The 21391-nt window shown below is 39.7% G+C and overlaps 1 protein-coding gene across 5 annotated transcripts in view; it reads right to left on the bottom strand.

Annotated features, from left to right (window-relative positions):
* ZNF521 (zinc finger protein 521) overlaps positions 1-21391 on the bottom strand; it is a 292598-nt gene that overhangs the window by 8911 nt on the left and 262296 nt on the right. For all 5 annotated transcript variants that reach the window (XM_001097677.5, XM_015121703.3, XM_015121704.3 and 2 more), the window contains 2 exons: positions 20757-20888; positions 18258-18373 (listed from right to left, as the gene is read on the bottom strand). In XM_001097677.5, coding sequence (XP_001097677.3) covers positions 18258-18373; positions 20757-20888 — 248 coding nt within the window. The remainder of the gene's footprint in view (positions 1-18257; positions 18374-20756; positions 20889-21391) is intronic.

Raw genomic sequence — 21391 nt, 5'->3', positions numbered from 1 at the left:
GAAATGGTGGTCTATGAGGTATGTTAAATAGCTGTAATGAGGAGGTCTTGTTAATGACCTGTCTTGTTATTGACAGGTTTAAATTAGAGATCAGATACAGGAACAGGTGGTTATAAGGAAGACATATAATTGTTTTGAATTGACTTTGTATTGAAAATACATTGAGCTTGCTATACCATGCTTGAGTATGGTACTTGGTCTTCATTCTAAGATGGTATCTTCCCCACCTGAAAATGAGAATTGCAAAGGGACACATATATACCACGTGAGACTATACTGCAGTAAATATATACTGTACTGCAGTAAAATGTAGTCAAAGGGTGAACGTGGGCAAGTGTACAGGAACTGTAGAAAGAATTCCTTGAGATATATAATAAATGGCATTGTTTAAGTGAAGAACCAAGTATTTCCAGAAGTGTTCATTCTTTTAGTGACTTATCAAGACCATTCATGTACCATTGATGAACAAAGATGGTATGTTTTAGTGGCAATCAATCAATGCTGCTTTAGGGATATTTACAATCTAATAATATTTAAAGGGACCCAAATATTAGACTCAGGAAATCAGTGTTTGGGGAATAGAAACAACTATCTACTTTGAAAGAACTACAGAGCCATCATCCTCAATTTGTTGGTCTAGACCCAATGGCAGGTGAATCAACTACACCTGTAAGTAACGCTGCAGAGAAAGAAAAAATTGGTTTCAGAGCTGGGGGTTGGGGGTGGTACCTAGCAGCATCTGGTCCAGTATCTTATTTTATAGATGAGAAAATTAAGTCCCAGAGGGTTGAAGCCAACGCTCAAGGTCTTAAGAGTTAGTCCTACGGCTGGGCCAGCTGTCCAGATAAAGGACATTCATTGCTATAGCCCAAACCTTCTACCTGGAGAGACGGGTGCTCTAGGACACAGAGTAAGGGCCCTTCACCTTATGTGAGAGGCTCTGTTCTTGGAGTAGTCACACCTGCCTGGTGCAAGAGCGATGAGGAGGCAGAGGTAAAAAGGGATAGAATGGCTCCCGAAGTAGAGGGAAGAGCAGCAGCAAAGCTGAGAGGCCAGGGGACAGAGGGCGGGAACTGCATAGCAGCTGAAGCACCTGGTGGAGCTGCAGATATGTCCAGCTGTGCAGGGAGGTGGGGAGTCAGTTCAAAAAGGCTATTTTAGCCACATTTTGCTATTTTCTGCTATATCAAGCTAAGCCAGAAAAGCCCATGGCGGTTACCATGTACCAAGAATACCTAGCTTAGCCTTAGTCTAATGTGAGTCTTCAGAAGCCTGAGCAAAGACTAATTATTTAAATAATGCAAAGTCCCAGCAGCTAACATAGAACCATTCCTAGTATTTCGACAACTAAACATTTTGGAGATATAAAACAAGTCCGTCAGTCCACCAGCTTCCAAAGGACAAATTCTACTGTGACATCATACATGGGAAATGTTAACATTGTGACAATCCCATTTTCCATTAAGAACTGAAAAACAGTAGTAAAATTTTCGTTGCAAGCTGACCCCTATCTGTTATGCACACCCGACAAGCTTGAAAATTTCCTTCTCTGGAACTGACAACAGCGTGCAATATCTACTACACCGAGAGTGGGGGAAAAAGGTGCCGAATGGGAAGAACAGGCTAAAAAGAGCAAAATGGCCACTGGGAAATATATTAAAGAGTACAATGTTTATTTTTAAAAGAAAACAATGAATTGAGCTGTCTGTTTCCATGCAAGAAGCCAGCAGAAAATTTAAATCAAACTATACGAAGCCAGTGAGAGGGAGAGTGTAAAGATTTCACTGAAGATTCTGGAATTGCAGGATTCCAGCGTACTGTGGGACAGAAGGCTTTGATGGGCAATACTGCCTAATAAGATATTCAGGGATTAAGTCAGTGCTTCACAGACAGATGTGTCCATGTGCCAGTTGTTGCTAAGCTTTAATTTTTTTCCCCTGTAATGTTTAATTTATCACACTGGTGCTTTCTAAACTAGAACATCTGTAAACAAGGTTAAGAATGACCTCCTTCCAATTTTACATCCATGAGCAGTGCCCCTTCTTCGTGCTCTAATTTTAGATACCTTAAAGATAAATAAATCTTTGGAAGGAAGAAAAAAAGAAGGCTTGTCTGACACTGTAATGTGTTCATCCTGGGCGAATACAAATTTCCTCTCTGCCAGCTCTCAGTGCACACAACCAACTCTTGCTGCTGAAGCTATCAAGCATCCCCTTCCCAGTCAAATGCAATTAAACAAACTTCTGCTAAATATTTAACAGCCTTGTGTAGTAATTAGCGGCAAATAATGGAAGCTTAAATTGATAATTGCTCAGAAATGTCCTCTTACAAACATTACAAAATTCCAACTCCTCCCTTTTCTCTTAGATTTTGAATCCCTGAAGGTTTTTGAAGAAAATTTAGTTAGCGAAATTAACTATAATCATATCACTTAGCCAAGATCTCAGAGTTAAGTTTGGCTGTTTTGCAGTCAGCTGCAAGATTCCACTGGCATCATTTACTTCACTTCCGTGTTTGAAATCCATTGAAATTTAGTTATACACCGAAAGATGGTGGAGCAGGGCATTGATTTAAAAACTGACTGGCAGGCTTAGGATTTAAACTCTGGTCCACCAGATTCAAAAGGTCATCTGATTAGAATGGGAGAAGCACAGGGCGTTGTAATTTATATTCAAAGGGTAACCTTTGTAGGAAGAAGGGGGGAGCCAAGACTCTTTCTGCTTTTCCACTTGATAGGGACACGGATTCCCTTCAACCAAATTCCAATAATTATGAAAAATAGTTTATTGAACTTGGGCAAAAAGCAAAAGAAATGCCACTTCCTTGTAGTGTATTATTTCTTTTATTAAAAACACTGCCACACTCCCTAGGAGGTAAACTCACATTAAGAGTAAGTCAAACATGTTATAAATCATTAAGAATAACAGAAAAACATCTTTCTCCACCATAAGCCAAAAAAAGAAAAAAAAAGCTTGTCTACTATGGCATATGCTTTAGTAAAGATATATAAAAATAAAACTGTGAAAGGACAATGTATTAATTTAGATAAACTATGTTAAGTATGAGTCACCTCCTGAGTTGTGTGTGTATGCATGGGTGTGTGTGCGTGTACGCGTGTGTGTGCGTGTACGCGCGTGTGTGCGTGTGTGCACGCGCGCGGGAATACGCACGTGCGCATGTCCATTTCCATACCTAAGCAAGTGAGTGTTGTGCAGGGCAAAAAAAAGAGTTATATACATGCATTGCTTCTACAGGTAAAATTCCTGGTGTTTGCCTTTGATCTTTCTGTCTCTCCGGGGACTTATTCCTGCACGGAGAATGCAATTAGAAGGAGCCCCAAGTAACTCTTGTTTTAAGTTCTAAGCAAGTCCTTTAAAAATGCAAGTATTCCACGGGCCCAATTCTGTTTGGTTGCCCCCACTTTAAATAAAAAATCCGAGTTTGGAGAGAGGAGAAAACATTTCACACTCAAATTTGGTGCTTTTTAAAAATTTTGCCTGTGTGCTTGCTTTTCTTTCCTTTTTCCCTGTATGTTATTGTGCATTGTTGAAAGTTTCAGGTCTCTTTCTTTAACGATCCCTCCCCACTCCCTAAAATCATCCTGGTTTATTAGCAAGTTCATACAGGCACAAAGAAGTCAGGAACGGTTGAGTGCATTTCCTATTCTCTATTAAACCTGTTCTTAAGATATGGTTTTATTCTTTCTTGTCCACGATTTCCCATTGTCTTACACTTTTTAAGGTCTTAAAATGGCAGAGCTGCCCCCACTCTCCGCCCTGCCAAGAAGAGCTTCTATTTGCTTCAGAAACTCACAACGTGAAGTTCCCATTCTCCTCTCACTTTCTGGGCACCTTTTCTGGCTTTACTTCTAGGTCTCTGTGGGACAGTTTCCTCACCCCTCATGGTGCACAGAGCTACTGGAAACACAACCCTTTAATTCCTCCACGCAGAGATGTGCTGTAGCTATGGTGAGAGTAATCTATAACCCTCACATCCTTCAATAATTTGCTACTCCAAGTTAATTTTAATTCATTACAATAAAGCAATATAATTTAAAAAATCTCTTTAAAGTGAAGTATTTAACATGATCCTGAAAGAAAGACAGTCCTGACTAACAGAAGGCCGGGCGGCAGGCATGGTGCAAACTCATGCAAATTCAAAGGTGAGCCGTAAACAAGAACACACAGCAACACTGCCATGCATAAAGGGCCAGGCAACGGGAGGCCTCATTCTAATCAGTCCTCAAAGGAACCTGCCATACAGAAGTGGCACTTATTCTAATTTAAAGCCCTCATGCTTGCTTCAGTGTTGCAAAATTTATAAAAGAATAACTTCATTAAACCGCCTGGCACTTCAAACACAAATGCAAACCAGCCACAACACAGAAGGGGCTGGACAAGAGGAAGAGAAATATTCCCAGAGAGTTGTTAGCTCAGATATTAAAATAGAGTCTGCATTGTGGTGCTTCTCTTTCCGTGCAACTTTCCTTCACCAAGGACTCCTGCCACCGGGCTCTTTACTTCTGTCACGAGTCCTGTTGCTCCTGTGAGTCTGCTTAATAACACTGAAAATCATTCAAAGCGGTTTGGCCAGCCCAGTCACATGCAGACATACATCTGGCAGCACATAAATGAACGCTATTCAATGTTCCTTGCCTGGTCTGCAGAGGAGATTGATTCTGAACACACCACTATTACAGTTCCCATTTACTTGGGTATATATTTCAGACTCACCTAAGTTGTTGAAAAACTAATGGAAGAAAAAATTTCTTCCCCTTAACCCTGGCACTCAAGAAAGAAAACAATAATAAGGGTTAAGTGGAAACAGTCTACTGAACCCACGCACCGCACAGGAGAAAAGTTATTGTCACATCCTAAAACATACGCTTTAAAGGAAACTTCTTTTTCTCCCCTTCATCAGAGTCATAGAAACGCTACAGAAAAATGACTTCAGGCTAGATTCCTAAGCTACAATGCAGTGTGTGTCAGAACACACACCATTTCATGCTGAACTGCCAGCATATTTCTCAAAATCATTTTTTTTTGGAATGCAATGAAAAGACAGTCTGGAAGCCTGTATAAAAACTCCAAGCCTCCGAGAAAGTATGTGTCACCCACAAGTTAAACTAGGCATCGTGATCTTGAGAGATCCCAGTAATGAACCACTCCTTTCCTTCTCAGTTTCTCATCACCTTAGTGAGCACAAACCTGTGCTAAGATTTTGCTTCAGAGAATACAGTGAGCGTTCAAAAACCTTGAAAATGGTAATCCGTGGATGAATAAGAGGAAATGGCCTTAGGGTAAGTAAAAGGTGAATCTCTCCAAGGGTTATAAAAGAAAAAGACTGTTTATCCCAGTTGTTTTTCAGAATTTTGGAGTGGGATTCTTGCTGTTGGCTGGAAGAAAGACCTGTTAAAGGGTGCTCAGACCAGGCTGACTGGAGACCAGTTCCACGCAGTGGATGTGAAGCTTAAAGTTGTCACCAAAAACCACAGGATGATAGGAGTCATATTCTTCTTAGGGTAAACAAATATTGAAATGAATTATCTCTTATCCTTATGCAATTGTTCTATAGTGCTGGAAGCTTTTTATATCCAAATAATGCAATACATTGGTGAAGGTAAGTTTGTGTTCTTTTTTCTCTCCATGAATACAATAGGGCTAATCAGATGGAATGAATGAGCCAATTCACTTACGGGTAGCCTTTATTATATAATAAAATATGGATTATTGATCTTGTGGAGTTGGCAATGCATGATGCAAATTCAGTGAAGAAACCTTCAAAACTGGAATTTGAGGCTATTTGTACTGATGCATGAATCTACTTAGAACTATTTTCACTTTTGAAAAACCATAAAAATAAAACAACACTAAAACCAATTAAACCCGGTGTTCCAAAAAAGGACAAAAAAAAGTTAACACAGAGGCCTGGGATGGAAGGCTGGGATGGCCCTCTTATAGGGTAAAATCCCTTGTTGTATTCCAATGGAGGGAGAGGAAACAGGCAGGCTCTTTGGGCCTGTCTGTGGAGTAGTGAGTACAAACTTATTTGCTAGACCCAAATGTACTGCCCAGGAAACTTGCTACAAATCCAACCCAGCCCTGTAATAAGAGTCAGTGTATTGTTGTGGCTCTCGCACTTGTGAGGCATACTTGTTTAACATACAACACTGGGCTGTCCTAGCAAAATCCTTTCATCTCTTATCTCTTAAAAAATGCAATAATCAGCCCGGGTTAGGAGGCAGCTCTGAATACATGGGTCACATGGCCAGGAAAGCCTACACAGCAAACACTGAGGGGAAGAAAGAAAGTGAGCTATGATATTCAACGTGTATTTACACACCTCCGTTCTGCCTTCCCGTTCCCCTTATAAATCTGCCCCAAGATACGATGGCACTGCTGATTGCTATTTGTGCTCTGCAACGAAGTCCAGGCCAGACTGTCTCCTGTATTCCTTATAAACTTCTCCCATCTCTTCCCTACAGGGCAAGCACGCCCTTCCTTTTGACAGAGTTCACGTCCTCTCTACCTTTTTATAGGCCACATCCGCGTGCCCCCCACATAGCAGCACAACACAAACATGTGCCTTTCTCCTCTATTTTCTTTTTAAGACTAGAAACAGGCTCTGTGTTTTGGTAGGCATCCCTCCAAAGCATAGGTGAGCGTCCATGCGGGATGTTTCCGAAAACGACGCCAATGAAAGGGAGGAATGAGCGATGCTAAACAATGCCGCACCAAAGTTGCAGACTGTTCGGCTACAGTCCAGAAAATGAATCCAATTTTTCATTCTGTCATTATAAATATTTCATTGCAAATGGTACTGATTTTCTGCAACTGTGGTTAAGCAGAGGGCCTCTGTGTGAATATTTAAGAAAAAAAAAAAAAAAGGAGGAAGACAACGAAGAAGAGGGAGGGGGGAATTAAAGGTTAGCAACCAATTAATTTCTCACTTGAAATGTAAAAGATTCTGGGAGAAATTCAACAGTGATGTAGTGTGTGACTCAAAGAAGAAGAAGAAAAAAAACATTTACTCTGCTCTTCTTCTGACAGTTTCTCATAAAATATCTGCAGTCCATCTATCTTTTAGTACTCCGGGCTCCTCTGGAGAGCAGAAAATGGTGGTTTAAAGCTCACTTCAGTGCCAGTCTGCGGGAGATTGCTTTCCACAGGACCCCCGCTGATGGAGGCCTAGGGGAAGAGGCCCAGGAGTTATTCAATCAGCCCGAGACTCTGGGGCGGCTGGGGGTCCTTTGAGGGCTGATTATAAAGCTGCCCTCCTGTTGCCTGCCTCGGAACAGAACGAAATGAGCAGCCTCTTGCTGCGCAGATTCTGCAAGAAGGAATTTCACCTGTCATGGAGTTTGTCAGAATTTCAGGATTTATCTTGGTGCAAAATTAATAAAATACCAACCAGGATTTCAGGCTGACTACTCAGCTGTGTCATCTCAAAGTGATCTTTCACCCAAGAAAACCTGGACAGTGAGCACAGCCATTCTTGCCCTACTTTTCCTTTGGAGGAGGAACGAGACGATGTGACTAATGCCACCCAAACATCAGACTGAGACCGTGAGCCAATTACACGCGAGGCGGAATTACGCGTGGGTGCCGCTGTCTTAATGCATGACCTCTCACCCCGCCGCTGCAGTTCGAAAGCCTCTTTGGAATAAGTGGAGTCTAAGGCATTAAAAGGCGATTTCTGCAGCTTATAACACAGTAGGTCCCCTATGGCATCACATCTGTTAAATGCATACACTGGTATTTCAGACCCGGATTTGATTTATCTTTTAAAAGGAGTACTAACAATGGAGTATGGCAAGAACACATACTATGAAACGTTGCAAATTAATCTTGGGTCGGCTATGAACAAGGTGCAGTTTCATCCTTTGTTTCAGCACACGCCCTCCGCATGTCCCATCACCTTCTGGGCTCCCAGCAGAAAGTGGGAGGGCAGAGGGCGCGGGGGAGGCGGGAGAGAACACAAGGGGATAGGACAGAGTGGGAACAAACCACCGATTTCTGTGACCCTCTGCCAGCTCTGGGCTGCAACAGTTTGGCCATCTTGGCTTCTTTCACTTCAGACTGTAGCTTGCATCACACAAATCATCACTGCTTCTTTAAGTGAACTTCTGTACAACCCAGGGGTTTGATCATTTTGAACTGAGACTTGGGTAGCTCCAAGGCAATTAGCTCTGGTCCTCAGAGTGGGTGGCATCGCATGGCAGATGGGGCCAGCATGTGGGGTCTGGATTGGCATTCATGCCACTGGCTGGCCCAGGCCAATGGACAGAGTGGGCAAGCAGTTCTCCGGACCTTGGTCTCACTCAAGTTTGACTTCCAGGACACTAAACTCAGGTTCAGCACAGGGTTAGTTTGGGTTGCGATGCACACCTTGTTTTGTGTCCCTGGCCTCCATCCACACTCAGGCCATGGGTACCTCCATCCACACTCAGGCCATGGTACTAATCGATGATTAGCAGCACAGCCTCGGCTCTCAGAGTCAGCGATGGGTTTAAGGCATTGCTGCTTCTCTAATTTCCAATCGACATTTTCTAAATGAGACAATAAACAATGCTGTAATGCATTCTCCCCAGCTCTTCCCCTAGTTAAATGACAATTCTGCTTTGGAGAACCACCTTTACAATTCAGTAGCAGTCTGACAATACTAACACCAAGAGATCTCAGGAAAAAGTAACAGAGTGAAAGAGAGGAGAGAGCTAGGAAGTGAGCGCACAGATGGTGGGGGGGACGCAGGGTGCTCTCAGCAGGCTTCAGTGGAGATGTATTAACTCCTCAGAGGGATAAGGGCTTCCCACCAGTACTGTCATGAATTATAACTGAGTATGGGAGTGAAGCCTTGGTGTCTGTCTCACAGCAAATATACTGTTCCATTTTCCTGCACAATCACCTTTCACCCTTATAAACTCAAAGCACAGCAAAGCACACTGCTGATATTTAATGGTATCACAGTAGCCTTTTATATGTCTAGAAGGCACACAAGCTTAGCAGATGTGCCCAGTGGTGTAAGTCAGACAATTAGAAAATTAAGTTTTGGCAAAGTGAAAAAGGAAATCTTTTATGAGCGCTTTGGGTTTCCAGTGAAGGACGGTCTTCTGCCAGCCAGGAGCTGCTATCAATGCAGGGGCAGGGATCACACAGAAAAGAAGCTGCCCTCCCAGACATAGAGGGGCCCAAGGAAAAAGCTCCACTTTTGCAAACTTGGCCCTCCTATGGGAAAGCAGTTCCTGGCCAGTTACTTTCCACTCACTCATTCAATGAAGTTATCAATGAAGGAGACCTGTTATTTTAGGCAGTTTAAAATTTCACCACTATTAAAGGACTCGTTTACCCTGCCTTTCACTCCCGTTTAAAGCCTCGGAGTTGCTGTTCTAAATGACAGCACCGCAAGCACAGCTTTTAAGCACTATTCATCTCGCCGCCACATCTCCGGCTTTTACAGAACACTACTCTCTCTCTCCAATAAGGGGAACTTACTCCTTCATAGCTGCAGGGCAGAGCCTGTTCCAAGCTGTAGATTCGCTGCAAATATAACAATAAAGGATACAAATGTGAATTCCTCTTAAAATACACGTTTGGCTCTGAAGCTGCCTGGCCTTAGCAAACTCGATCAAGAGCAGCCTATCAATCTTTCTCCAAATGCACAGCAGCAGCTCATTTCACCCGGCTGTCCGAGGGATCGCCACATTGATGGATCAGGAAGACGCTGGAATGGATTCTTTGCTCATTGCAGGGGATTTATAGTGGAAGCCCATGATTACTATCTTTCTTACCCTAATTGTCACAACAGCTGGATATGGAAGTGGTATTTCCCCATAGTTAGAGGAAAGTCTGTAAACATAAAGGGTCTATTCTTGCCACTTTGTCTCTACTAATGTGAGGAAACTGATCCATGTGTGGTGCAAACATCTAAAACAGAAACATGTGGCAATTCCATGTGCCTCTCTAGATTGCAGAATGTTTTGGAAATTTGGATTTCCGGATCTCTCCAAAGGATCCAACTACAAAGACGCTGAGACAGAGCTCTGTCTTTACGGGACAGTCACATGCAGTCTGTCCTTCCTAATGGAGGCAGATCTTCCGGTGCTACGGCAGCAGGCTGTCTTGGCGACACGGAAGATGGCAGGGCCAGCAGAGCCCAGCCAAAGCAGAATGTGGCAGAGGTGATGAACATTTCCAGGGGGTGGGAGGGAGGGGGCTGCAGAACTGGCCACAGTGCTCTTCAGTACACCCTGGCTGGATGCTCCATAAAGCCGCACTGATGGCAGTTCGGAGATGGCCATCTGTCGTCAACTCTGGGCCAGACAAAAAAATAATGTAATGGCAGCTCGCTAACAACAGGGCTGTGTGAGGAGGGAACGAGTCCTAGAATGAAGAGGTGGTGCTCCCTCTTTTAATAGCAAAAACCGGCCATCAATATGAACATCAAGAAATTAATGGATGGAGAATTTTTAAAAACTGAGCTGGGGTGCTGTAGAAACAATTCAAATGCAAATAAAGTGGTTTTAGCTTATTGCAATTACCTCTGTTGCCCTTACTTCAGTCATATTAACCACTTGATTCTTGAAAATTTGACTACCAGGACACATGGTGAAGCAGGAAGGGCCAAATTTAGAAAAAGGTGAGCCCAGGTTGTGCCTCCAAGCATGCACACACAGATTAGGCATTTATTGGTACAAAATGGGTAATTGAAAATGCATTTACTCATTTAGTCCAAATGAGTTCATTGTGATAATCATGCTTATCTTTCTGTATGCTTGCTTAATTTCTAGATGTAATTTTATTAAAAAGCCAAATAAAACTATCTTACCTTTAGATGCATTATGAATGCTATACAACTACAACCTCCCTCCTTTGCTTAACAAAAACTCTTATCTTTTTGCTACTGCATAGATGATGGGGGGGGGGTTGGAAGGGAGAGAGAGGAGAATAACAAACTGAGGTTAGCTTAGCCATGTCCTGTTCGTGTCCTACGTGATTAACTTTCTGCCTTCAATGGTAAGGCCAATCAATCCTGATTGAATTATCCAATATTAACAGCTGAAAGTGATCAAAACTAATGGTGAAAACATAGCACCAATCAATAAATCAATGCAAATGATTCGGTTCCTGGAGATCCGATCAAATAAAAGAGATAGATCAATTTAACCACTGAGCAAATTAAGTGGAAGTTGCTGTAGCACCAATTTACTTCCAAAGCCCTGCAGGCCCACAAAGCAAAGAAATGAGGTGATGCACAAAATGGACCAGTTCCAGAGCCACGTGCTCATTTGACACAATTTATACTCCTGTGCATTTTGATGTCTTTGTGATGTGCTTAAGGGCTGCGATTTCAGCCCCAAGAATAAGAGATACACAGGGGCACAGTGGATCTAAGGATGTAAAGAGCAAAGGAATGAGGCCCAGACCCTCCAGGAAGGGGTGGGAATTACAATCCCCCACACTGACTTTCCTCCAAACTGATCAGTATAGGACCCGGATCTGCCAGATCTAGACAGGGTGATGAGCAAATATTTCCAACCCAGGGGTCCCAGCAGAACAACACATGATAAGAGGCAAGGCAGAACAGGGTTTTGAGTTTTATAGTTTGTGTGGGGATGATAAAAGAAATTTTGGCCTGGTGTGGTGGCTCACGCCTGTACTCCTAGCATTCTGGGAGGCCAAGGAGGGTAGATTGCCTGAGCTCAGGAGTTTGAGACCAGCCTGGGCAACACAGTGAAACCCCATCTCTACTAAAATACACACAAAAAAATTAGCTGGGTGTGGCAGTGTGAACCTGTAATCCCAGTTACTTGGGAGGCTAAGGCAGGAGAATTGCTTGAACCCAGGAGGCAGAGGTTGCAGTGAGCGAAGATGGCACCATTGCACTCCAGCCTGGGCAACCGAGCAAGACTTTGTCTCAAAAAAAAATAAATAAATAAAACATAATAAATAAATAAATAAATAAATAAAAATTTAAGCTCTGTAGGAAATAAAAAGTAAGCCCTTGAAAAACAAAAAAAAGTGAGAAAACGGGGATGAGGGTTACTTCCTCTCGATGTGCTGTGAATACACACCCTTTCATTCCTCTTGTTTACATAAGAGGATTTCAGCCTCGCTTGGAGGAAAATATGAAAAAATAAGCTAAAACAAACTTTTTTCCAAACTACACTCCGATTCTTCTACCTTGTCTTTCATGGAGGGGTAAAGTAAAACCATTTGTCTTAGCCACACCTCCGTAACTGGATGAAAGGCAGGGGAGTATATTAGCTTGGAATACATTTCTGAAAGCAAGTATACATGTTTCGTTTTGTAGTTAGAGGTTAAAAATAAAAAAAAAAGCCCAAGACTCCTAACCACTTGAAAAGGATAAATGTTTAAAAATAAGAATTTTTACCTGGAAACTGATTAACATGAAATTTTGCAATGAGGTATGACTCACTGCCAAATTATTCCAGTAAGCTAGAACAGAGAACTCAGGAAAGTTCTGGTATGTCTCAGATAGAGATTTTATTTTCAAATAATGATGAATCTGGATTTTGTTCACTTAGGTCAGGACTAGGAAAGCAGCAAGAAGGTCACAGAGCCAACGTTCAGTGAGTGTCTATTATGTTCTCCGAATTCCATAACCATCCATCCAAACCAGCAGGGGTGCCTCCCACCCGATTCTCCCAGCTGGAGAAGAAACATGTTTTCTTGGAAGATTTATAACAATTGATTACATATTACCTCATATAGTAGCTATTTCTTTGCCTATCTTCTCTTTCCTAGTAGATTGTAAATATATGCCTAATTATTTTAAGTATGCCATAAAGTGTCTGGCATCATGGTGAATTTAAAAAGATGGAATTATATATATTACATATGTATATATATGTATATATATTACATATGTATATATATGTATATATAATATAATATGTGTGTGTGTATATATATATTTTTCTTGAGACAAGGTTTCTCTCTCTCTTTCTCTCTCTGTCACTCAGGCTGGAGTGCAGTGGTGCGATCATGGCTCACTGCAGCCTCAACCTCCCCAGGCTCAGGTGATCCTCCCACCTCAGCCTCCTGAGTACCTGGGACCACAGGCACCTCAACTTGGGTAATTTTTTTTTTTTTGGTAGATACGAGGCTTTCATCATGTTGTCCAAGCTGGTCTCAATCTCTTGGGTTCAAGTGATCCACCTGCCTCAGCCTCTCGAAGTGTTGGGATTACAGGCATGAGCCACTGCGCCTGGCCTATAAGTATTTTTAATAAGTATATTTTCTTAATAATGGCATGGGGACTATAGCAGTATGTAATATAGCCTTTGTAATTCTGACTATTAACAAGGACTCCTAAATGCCTCATCACGCATTATTTAATTATTTGAGGCAGATTTTGTGTTATACTCACTGAAAAGCTAATTTAGGATCAGTAGCTAAGTTAGCAAGTGACCCAGCAAGCCACTCAATGGGGACAATTCAATGCTGTATTGTTGTCTTATACGTTCCATCCCATATGCAGGAATTCATTTTTCCTTCAGTAATACGACCATAAAACTCAAGCACCAGTTAAACTGTGGTGTGAAAATATGCATCAGAATCAGGTGATTTGGTGGAAAAGTGATTGAGAAGAAAATCAAACAGTTATAGTGACAATTACACATTTAAACCTTAGAGATTTCTGAAAGTCTCGGTGTATCCCTCAAATGTCAAATTACTACTGTACTTTGAATGTAGGAAACATTGCACTCATGACTTAATGAAGGGAAGGGCTGGGTATTAAGATAATCTTTGATTCAAAAGGAATTGAAATACTAGAATTGCAGAGCCTAAAGTTCAACTAGACCAATTTCTTCCACCCCTACTGCAGGAATTCCCTCAATCTTCATTAAATTTATAACAAGAGGCCTGACAGAATTTTCTATGTGGACACGTCGGGAGAGAGGATGATTTGATCATTGCCATCCAATAGTAGCTTTTCTGGAGGCACCAATTAAACAGCAATTAGTGTACTGAAAGAATGTGGCCTATTCAACAGGATTTTTACAAACACCACTTGCTCACACCTGCATAAACCACTTTAGATACAAATATGCATTGTAGGATATTATTCTTGGACCATACCATCCTCTCTCAAAGCAGCTTCCTTAGGTTCTGCTGAAAAATTTTGAGGTCTATTAGGAAAACATGTGAAACATTGAACACATTCATTCACTTAAAAAATAATAAAATGTTCATTGAGTTGAAATAATGGACTCTTATTCCAAAGCACATCTCCTCTCCTGGCAGCATGCTAGGTGGCCTTTGAAGTGTATTAGAATTTCTTGCAAAAATGGAGGGAAACTCTACCAAAAGAGAAAGGTTATATCTTGCTACAAATTATATTATATTTTTATGTGTGTATATATGTGTAATAATATAATTTTATATTATATACATTATATAAAATTCCAGTCCAGACATATATCTGGACTGGAATGCAGAACACTTGGTCAGCAAGGTTTATGGGTTGTGTGATGAACATAACTTCTACACTGGCAAAAAGTGTGACTCAGATTAAATGTTTCATAGAAATAAGGGCTTCATCTGGCCTAAATCTAAAAGGACTTGTGGTTTGTGACATTCAAAGGATGGTGCCTGAGTGCTTGATCTCCTGAAGATGAACAGTGTATAACGAATTATCTACATTCAGACTGGCTTTGTAGGCAGTGCAAATGAAGGAAACACACCACTATATATATGTGTACATACATAGTATATGTCCACACATAGTATATATACACACAAGTACACATACTTATACATCCCCATATACATATATGTGTGTGTGTGTGTGTGTGTATATATATGGTGGCAAGTAATTTTCACTAACATTCCCTCATATATATGTGTGTATATATACACATATATATGAATTTTATACCTAACAAAGCTCTATTCACAAAAAATTCTTCATATTTTCAACTGGGTATAAAGTGAAAGAAATGTAAATTATGTATTATGGTCATGAAATCATTTATGTACATTTAAAAGATATCCATAGTGATGCTGATGGTCAATTCCAGAATGCTTAGCCTAAACTTAACCTATTATTCTCACCTTGATAGAAAAGCCAAATAAATTGTATGCTTTAAAATCTCTAATAGGATTGCAGTTCTTAGACATTTAGTTTTATAGTCTCTTGTGAAAAGTCCTTCTTATTTCTTAACTTTGGTGGCATAAAAAAGTAGATGAGTTCAAGTGGTTTAAAGTTTGCATTTACTTTGCACACCAAGGCATGAACTACAGTAGGCTGATAAAATGGCTTCATTTTTCTACTCTCTTGTTATTTTGGTTATAGATCCTATTTTCTATTGTCACCTGAATTTTAGAAAAATTTTTTCACTTGTCCTAGGAAAATAACAAAATGTTTCATGGTTTTTTACACTTACCATCCCATTTTCTATACAGCAAATACAATAAATCAATATTTCAAAATTACATTAATTCCATCCTCTAAGCACTGGTATAAATGCAATTTGGGTAATGAAAGCAAACGCACAGGACCATGAATGCCAAAAGTTAAAATATAAAAATAAAAACACTTTCAAAACTAGAAAGTCAAGTTTACTCTGATCCATTTTTCTTAATGTGTTGAAACTACAGCCACTGGTATTATTGAGGATTTCAGAAAATAGACCCACATAGAGATTCCGATAACTATGAATTATAGCTTTGTGAAATATTGACTGTGTAGTCAATATCTCATCTCAGATTCATAATCATTATCACATACTCACCATAAATACTGTTCTTATCTAGGGAATGATTCACATATTAAACCTGAGTATTTGCATCAAGAGCAAATATATATAATTTCGAGTTGTGGGATTGGAAATATAAGGCTCACAGTTTTGGATTACAGTGTAAGTCTCTGTTTGGCCCAGATCACAATTTGAATGAGTGAGTCAGAAATGTTTTGGCAGATGTTTGACTAAAAAGGTCACAAATACTCAAAAAGAATTGTGTGTTCTGCACTAAAATTTCTATGCCAGTGGTTCTCAAAGGGTGGTCCAGGGACTTCTGTGGTCTCCTAAACACTTTCGAGAGGTCTGTAAGGTCAAACTATTTTCACAATAATATTAGACGTTATTTGCCCCTTACACTCTCATTATCTCAAGAGGGTACAGTGAAGTTTTCTAGAGGCTGCCTAACATGTGATGACATCATCTCTCTGACAGCTAATAGAATGTGTGCTTGTATTCCTGTATTTAATAGATTTCTCCATTTTGATTTTTAATATGGAAAATGATAGTAACTCACAAAAACCAAAGCCCCTGTGGTCCTCAATAATTTCTAAGAATGTAAAGGCATCCTGAGATCAAGGAGTTTGTGACTGGTCTATGCTAATTGTAGAAAAGAGTGACTACTATATGTTCCGCATAGAATAAAACCCGAAAATACATCATCATAAAGGAAACCTGGAATCTTGAAGGATGTGATTAATTGCTTCATTTTGTCTGCTCTACAATGGGGCAGAGGCCACTGCTACCATAGTGTTGAATTCTTTTAACGAAAGACATTGAAGGTACCGCCAGGTAAGAATCTACTCATATAGTACAAAAGTGGAAGTTTGTTGCAAACATTTTTGTTTTCAAGAACACTAGATAGGAATCAGTCTCTACAGAACCTCTACAGCTTTGATTTTAAATGATTACTTAATTCTGCCTCACAGTTTACATACTAATTCACAGTATTACTAAGTATTTTGGCCAAATCCTTTATAGATTCACAAAACCAAAATGACTTATGCTTTCATACTTATGCAATAAAAATGTAGTATTTTTTCAAACAGAAATTTAGATTATTTTAATAAGATGTATTTTTAAACAATAGTCTAACTTGGCCTATCTTCTATATTCAATTCAGGAACAGATGTGACAGAACAGCATTTTTAGAAGTGATACAAGGTAAGACAGTAACTTTAATTTGGATCTACTGACACATTATGTCAACTAAATGGGCTCACCCATTCTTCCTTATATTTTGTATTTCATCTCCTTAACTTATTATTTGTTTACTTTTAGAATGATAACTGAGAAGATAAACTGCACATTCCTTATTTTGACACATAACTCACATAAATCTCGTTTCATCAGAGCCCAAGGAAGCACAAAGTTGCCCCAGGACCCACTGTGGGATGGAAGACTGAGGAATGGGTGGGCTCCAAGTCCCTCAGTCTTGCCTCTCCCAGGTCAACCAGATCAGCTCTTTATTTGGTTCAGGGATTCAACGTGAAAATTAACTGCAACCCTCATTTTAGGCTAAATACCTGTGTTGTTAATAGTAATACTCATAATAACGGAATAATTTTCAGTTCGACTCTATTCTCCTCCATGGGAACCAACAAGATCAAACAAAAAGCATGTTACTTTCAGATCATTTCATCAGAAAAATAAGGACAAGACATTATACCCATTTTCAAGGTGAAGTAATATTAAAAATAAGTTATTTTTCTTTTATAATAAGTGATATTTCTGGAATAGAATCTAGGTCTCTGACTCATTTTTTTAAAAACTACCAGTCTATAGCTAAGAATAATAAGAATAACCAAATCTTCCTATGTTTATATCTTATATCCGTACCCATCATTTCATTTTCACTGTATAACAGCCTGTAAGCGTGATGTTTATTTCTTCATATCTGAGGTTCAGAGGACTTACAGACCAAGATTAGTCACACATTAATCAAGTGGACCACTCAAGGCTAGATTCAATGTCTTTGGGTGCAAAATTTTCAACTATAAAGCTTTGGTTAAGTAATATTTATTCTATTCCATTAAATGGAAGATATACATACTGGACAAGAGTAGATTTCTTTCTTTTCTTCCTCTTTCCCTTCCAATTTTAAGCCCCTCAGGACAACAATAACCTGGACATCCACCCAGCTTGGAGCCCAGTGGGAACAGAACATGAATAAAACAGGATTTGGGAGAATGAGTCATGACAAGCGAGGTGAATGATCCCACAGTCCAATAAACCTGACCCCTAAGTCTATCACACTGGGTCAGAAGGTCCAATTATAGGTCTGTTCTAGTTCTTTTTATGATTGACAGCAGCCAGAGGCAAAATTACTTTGGTGTCTATTAATCCAGGCTCTAATTTTCCCTTTGCCCCAATACACAGAAAGCATCATGGTGGCCCAGGGTGAGTGAGACTGTGAATCCAGATTTAAAATGCCCCTGTTTCCTATAAGAATAGCAACTGAGTTCAATCCCAGTCCTCTTCACGAGGACATTACCTGCAGCTCTGTTTGGAAGAAAAACTTCTGTGGACATTGTGTACAGTCATAGATCTTGTCTTCTTGTCCATGGGCAGAGAAAATATGCTGCTGCAACTTGTTTGCTTGAACAAATACTGAAATGATAAAAGAACGGTGAACTTGGGTTATTTTGTTTCCGAAATGCCCTCAGTCGATGACTCCGCGTGAACACAGCAGGCTGGACCGCACGCCTCCCAGGTGTGACTTACTGCTGGAGACCTGGGGAGAGCTGAGTCACATTCGCTCATGGTTGGGTCTCTGGCTTTTGTTAAGATGCACTCTACAGAGCACCTAATTCAACCCAAACAGCTCCAAAGTAAAGGTTTATGGAGGCCCTGCTCCCTATAAATCTTTAAAAAATAAAGCCGAAAACTGTCAAATGCATAGCTCTGTCTCAACAGAAATGACTCCTATTTCTCAGCAACCCACAGGTTAAGAAATCATAGATGCCAAAACCCTGTTTATTGTGTTTGCCTAAAGTTATAGCTAGCAAACAGTTCTCTATTTAAATGTGTTAATGCTAAAAATCATATCCCACAGCTACTCTGGGGCACTGTCTATAAATGTGAAACAGAATGGCAGGTAAATTCTCTTTGGATACTTTAAGATCAACTCAGCCTACACACTGAATGCAAGGGTTTCAATAATATAAACATGTTCAATTTTAATGACTACAAAACAAGGCCCTAAGACTGTGTAACAGTTTACCTAGGAGACATACTATTAATAATTAAATTGTATATGCCAGAGGCAGTGTTTGGGTTGGCAGAACTGACTTCTGATGGATGCCTGGTGCACTGTGACCTAAAAAAGTTTGCATCTACAATATTAATCTGTATAGGCAGGGAAAGGATTTATTAAAGATGTTGGCATTTGACTTTGACTCCACTCTAATCATTAAAATTATTCTAATTGCCAGCCAACCTAAAATATTAGAATATTGTTCTTGTGAGTCATACATTTTAATCACATTTCTCATTACCTTAAAAAAACTGCTCAGATTTCCTTTCCCACCTAACACACTTTATATTGGAAGGGTTTTAAAAAAATTGTTATTTCTAAATTACTTCAAGATACACTAAAACAATTCAGGTCTGTCTGCAGAGAAAATGCAGACTGTGTACAATTACTGCATTTTTGTCTCTTTATCCATATCAACAAGAAGAAATGAGGTTTTTACACAGATTTGCAGCTAATCTGCATATAACTCAATACATTTTATGAGGCTTCTGGCTACAACATGAAAGACCTATTTTATTAGGGGTCTTAGTTGTGAGGTGACCTATGACCCAGTCCTCCTTTATGAAGACTTACAAGCTTTTATAAAGAATCCAGACTCTTGACTCATTGTATCTTAAGATATATACTACTGATGGTAAACCATAGCAGTATATATTTTTAAGTATAAACCTGGAAGAATAAAAAGAGTTCCAAAAGAAGGATCAAGAGTGGCTGATGGAATTATTGAATGAAGGAGTCAAACAGGCAACTGTTGAAGGCAGAGTCATCAACGTACCAGGTAGTAATTGTGCTAACTGTGCAATGAACATGGCCCCTCTCCTTTTATTTTATCACAGAACAGAAATCTATAGGCTGAGTTCAGTGAAGGTAAATAATCAATGCTTGGAATTTTGCTCTGCAAACAAAGAAGTCAATTTTGAGAGAAGGATATATTCCCCCTCCTCCAACAAATAAAAAGGCAACATAGCTTGAGGGGCTTAACCACTGAGTCTAAAACACATGCAAAATAATCACAGAGGATTTTCTAAAATAACTTTGTCATTGTTAGGGGAATACCAGAAATGTGTGTGATCATATTTCAACCCCCAAGGGCTTCAAATGAAAGTTTCAGATTTACTTTTTTTTTTTCCTGCTAAAAACTGTAATGCTATCATATTTGTTAAAAAGTTTCTTCTTAAAAGTGTAAATGGAGATCAACTTCTACTCTAAAAATCCAATTTCATAGGCAATAAATGCCTCATCTAATCTGTTTTCTATGTCAGAGAATTTGGGGTGAGTTTTAACAGTATCTTTTTATTTCTGGTGGAGAATGTTATGAAATTCTCCATGTTTAAGTAGCAGACATGTGCTGACAACAAGGCTGCACTTTTAGCTGAACATCTTGTGATTAAAAAGCAGCTCTGTGCAGGGAGCCTTACCCTTGGTAACCTTTAACATCGAGAGAAAAAAAAAAAGTGAACACAACATGTATGTAGTTTTCCAAATGGAAAAGTGTAAACTTCTGAGAGAACTTGAAATGCCATTTGTTCATCCTGACAGTTAACCTTCCTGCTCATGCGAGCCTTTAAGTAGGCTGCAATCAATAATGCTAATAAAGCAGAAATCAAACATCTTCCCCCCAAAGTGAACTGAAGTCATGTCTGTAAAAGGCCATAGCAGTGGGAAGTAAGGCTTTGGTAGGAAAGACATGATGTGGCCATCAGCCTCTCCTGTGTCTTCCTGAAATAATCTTCCCACCTGTAAAGCAGACTGGACACTTGAAGGTGCCTCCCATCCCTTCGAAGCTGTGCTCTATCAGGTGGCACTGGAGTTTGGCAGGAGAGTCAAAGGTCTGGCTGCAGAGTTTGCATTCATGGTTCAGTCCTTCATCTGTCAAGGAAAACACAGGAACAGAAATGGTGAAAACCTGTCATATCTTTAATACACTAGAGAGTTATCTTTAATTGCATACATTAAACTATTTCCATCACCTAATATACATATGTAGCAGCATATATGGTTTCTGGTTATTTCACATTATTCATGAGTTTGTATCAATTTAAAACAGTTCTGGAATTTAAAATCCAAAGATAATCAGAAGTCAGATTTTATCTTAGGGCTAATGCATTTTATTAAACTTTTAAAATATAATTGGTATGTCAATAATGAGGCATTTCCTTTTCTCTAATTACCATGATATTCTGGGCTCTGTATTTCCAAAGTCCTAAAATAAAAGAGTGTGGACAGCTTCTTCCTCAGTGATTCTCCTCTGACTTATCTAGAAGGTCCTGGAAGTGTCTATTTCTAACCATAGGTCTTCAGTGGTATTCAGTTGATCAAACTATCTTTTTCTATTTCCAAGAATTTCTGGCAATTTTGAAGTATTATCAATA

The sequence above is a fragment of the Macaca mulatta genome, chromosome 18 (assembly GCF_049350105.2).
Source record: "Macaca mulatta isolate MMU2019108-1 chromosome 18, T2T-MMU8v2.0, whole genome shotgun sequence".
Classification (NCBI taxonomy): Eukaryota; Metazoa; Chordata; class Mammalia; order Primates; family Cercopithecidae; genus Macaca; species Macaca mulatta.
This window is presented reverse-complemented; position numbering and strand designations above follow the sequence as displayed.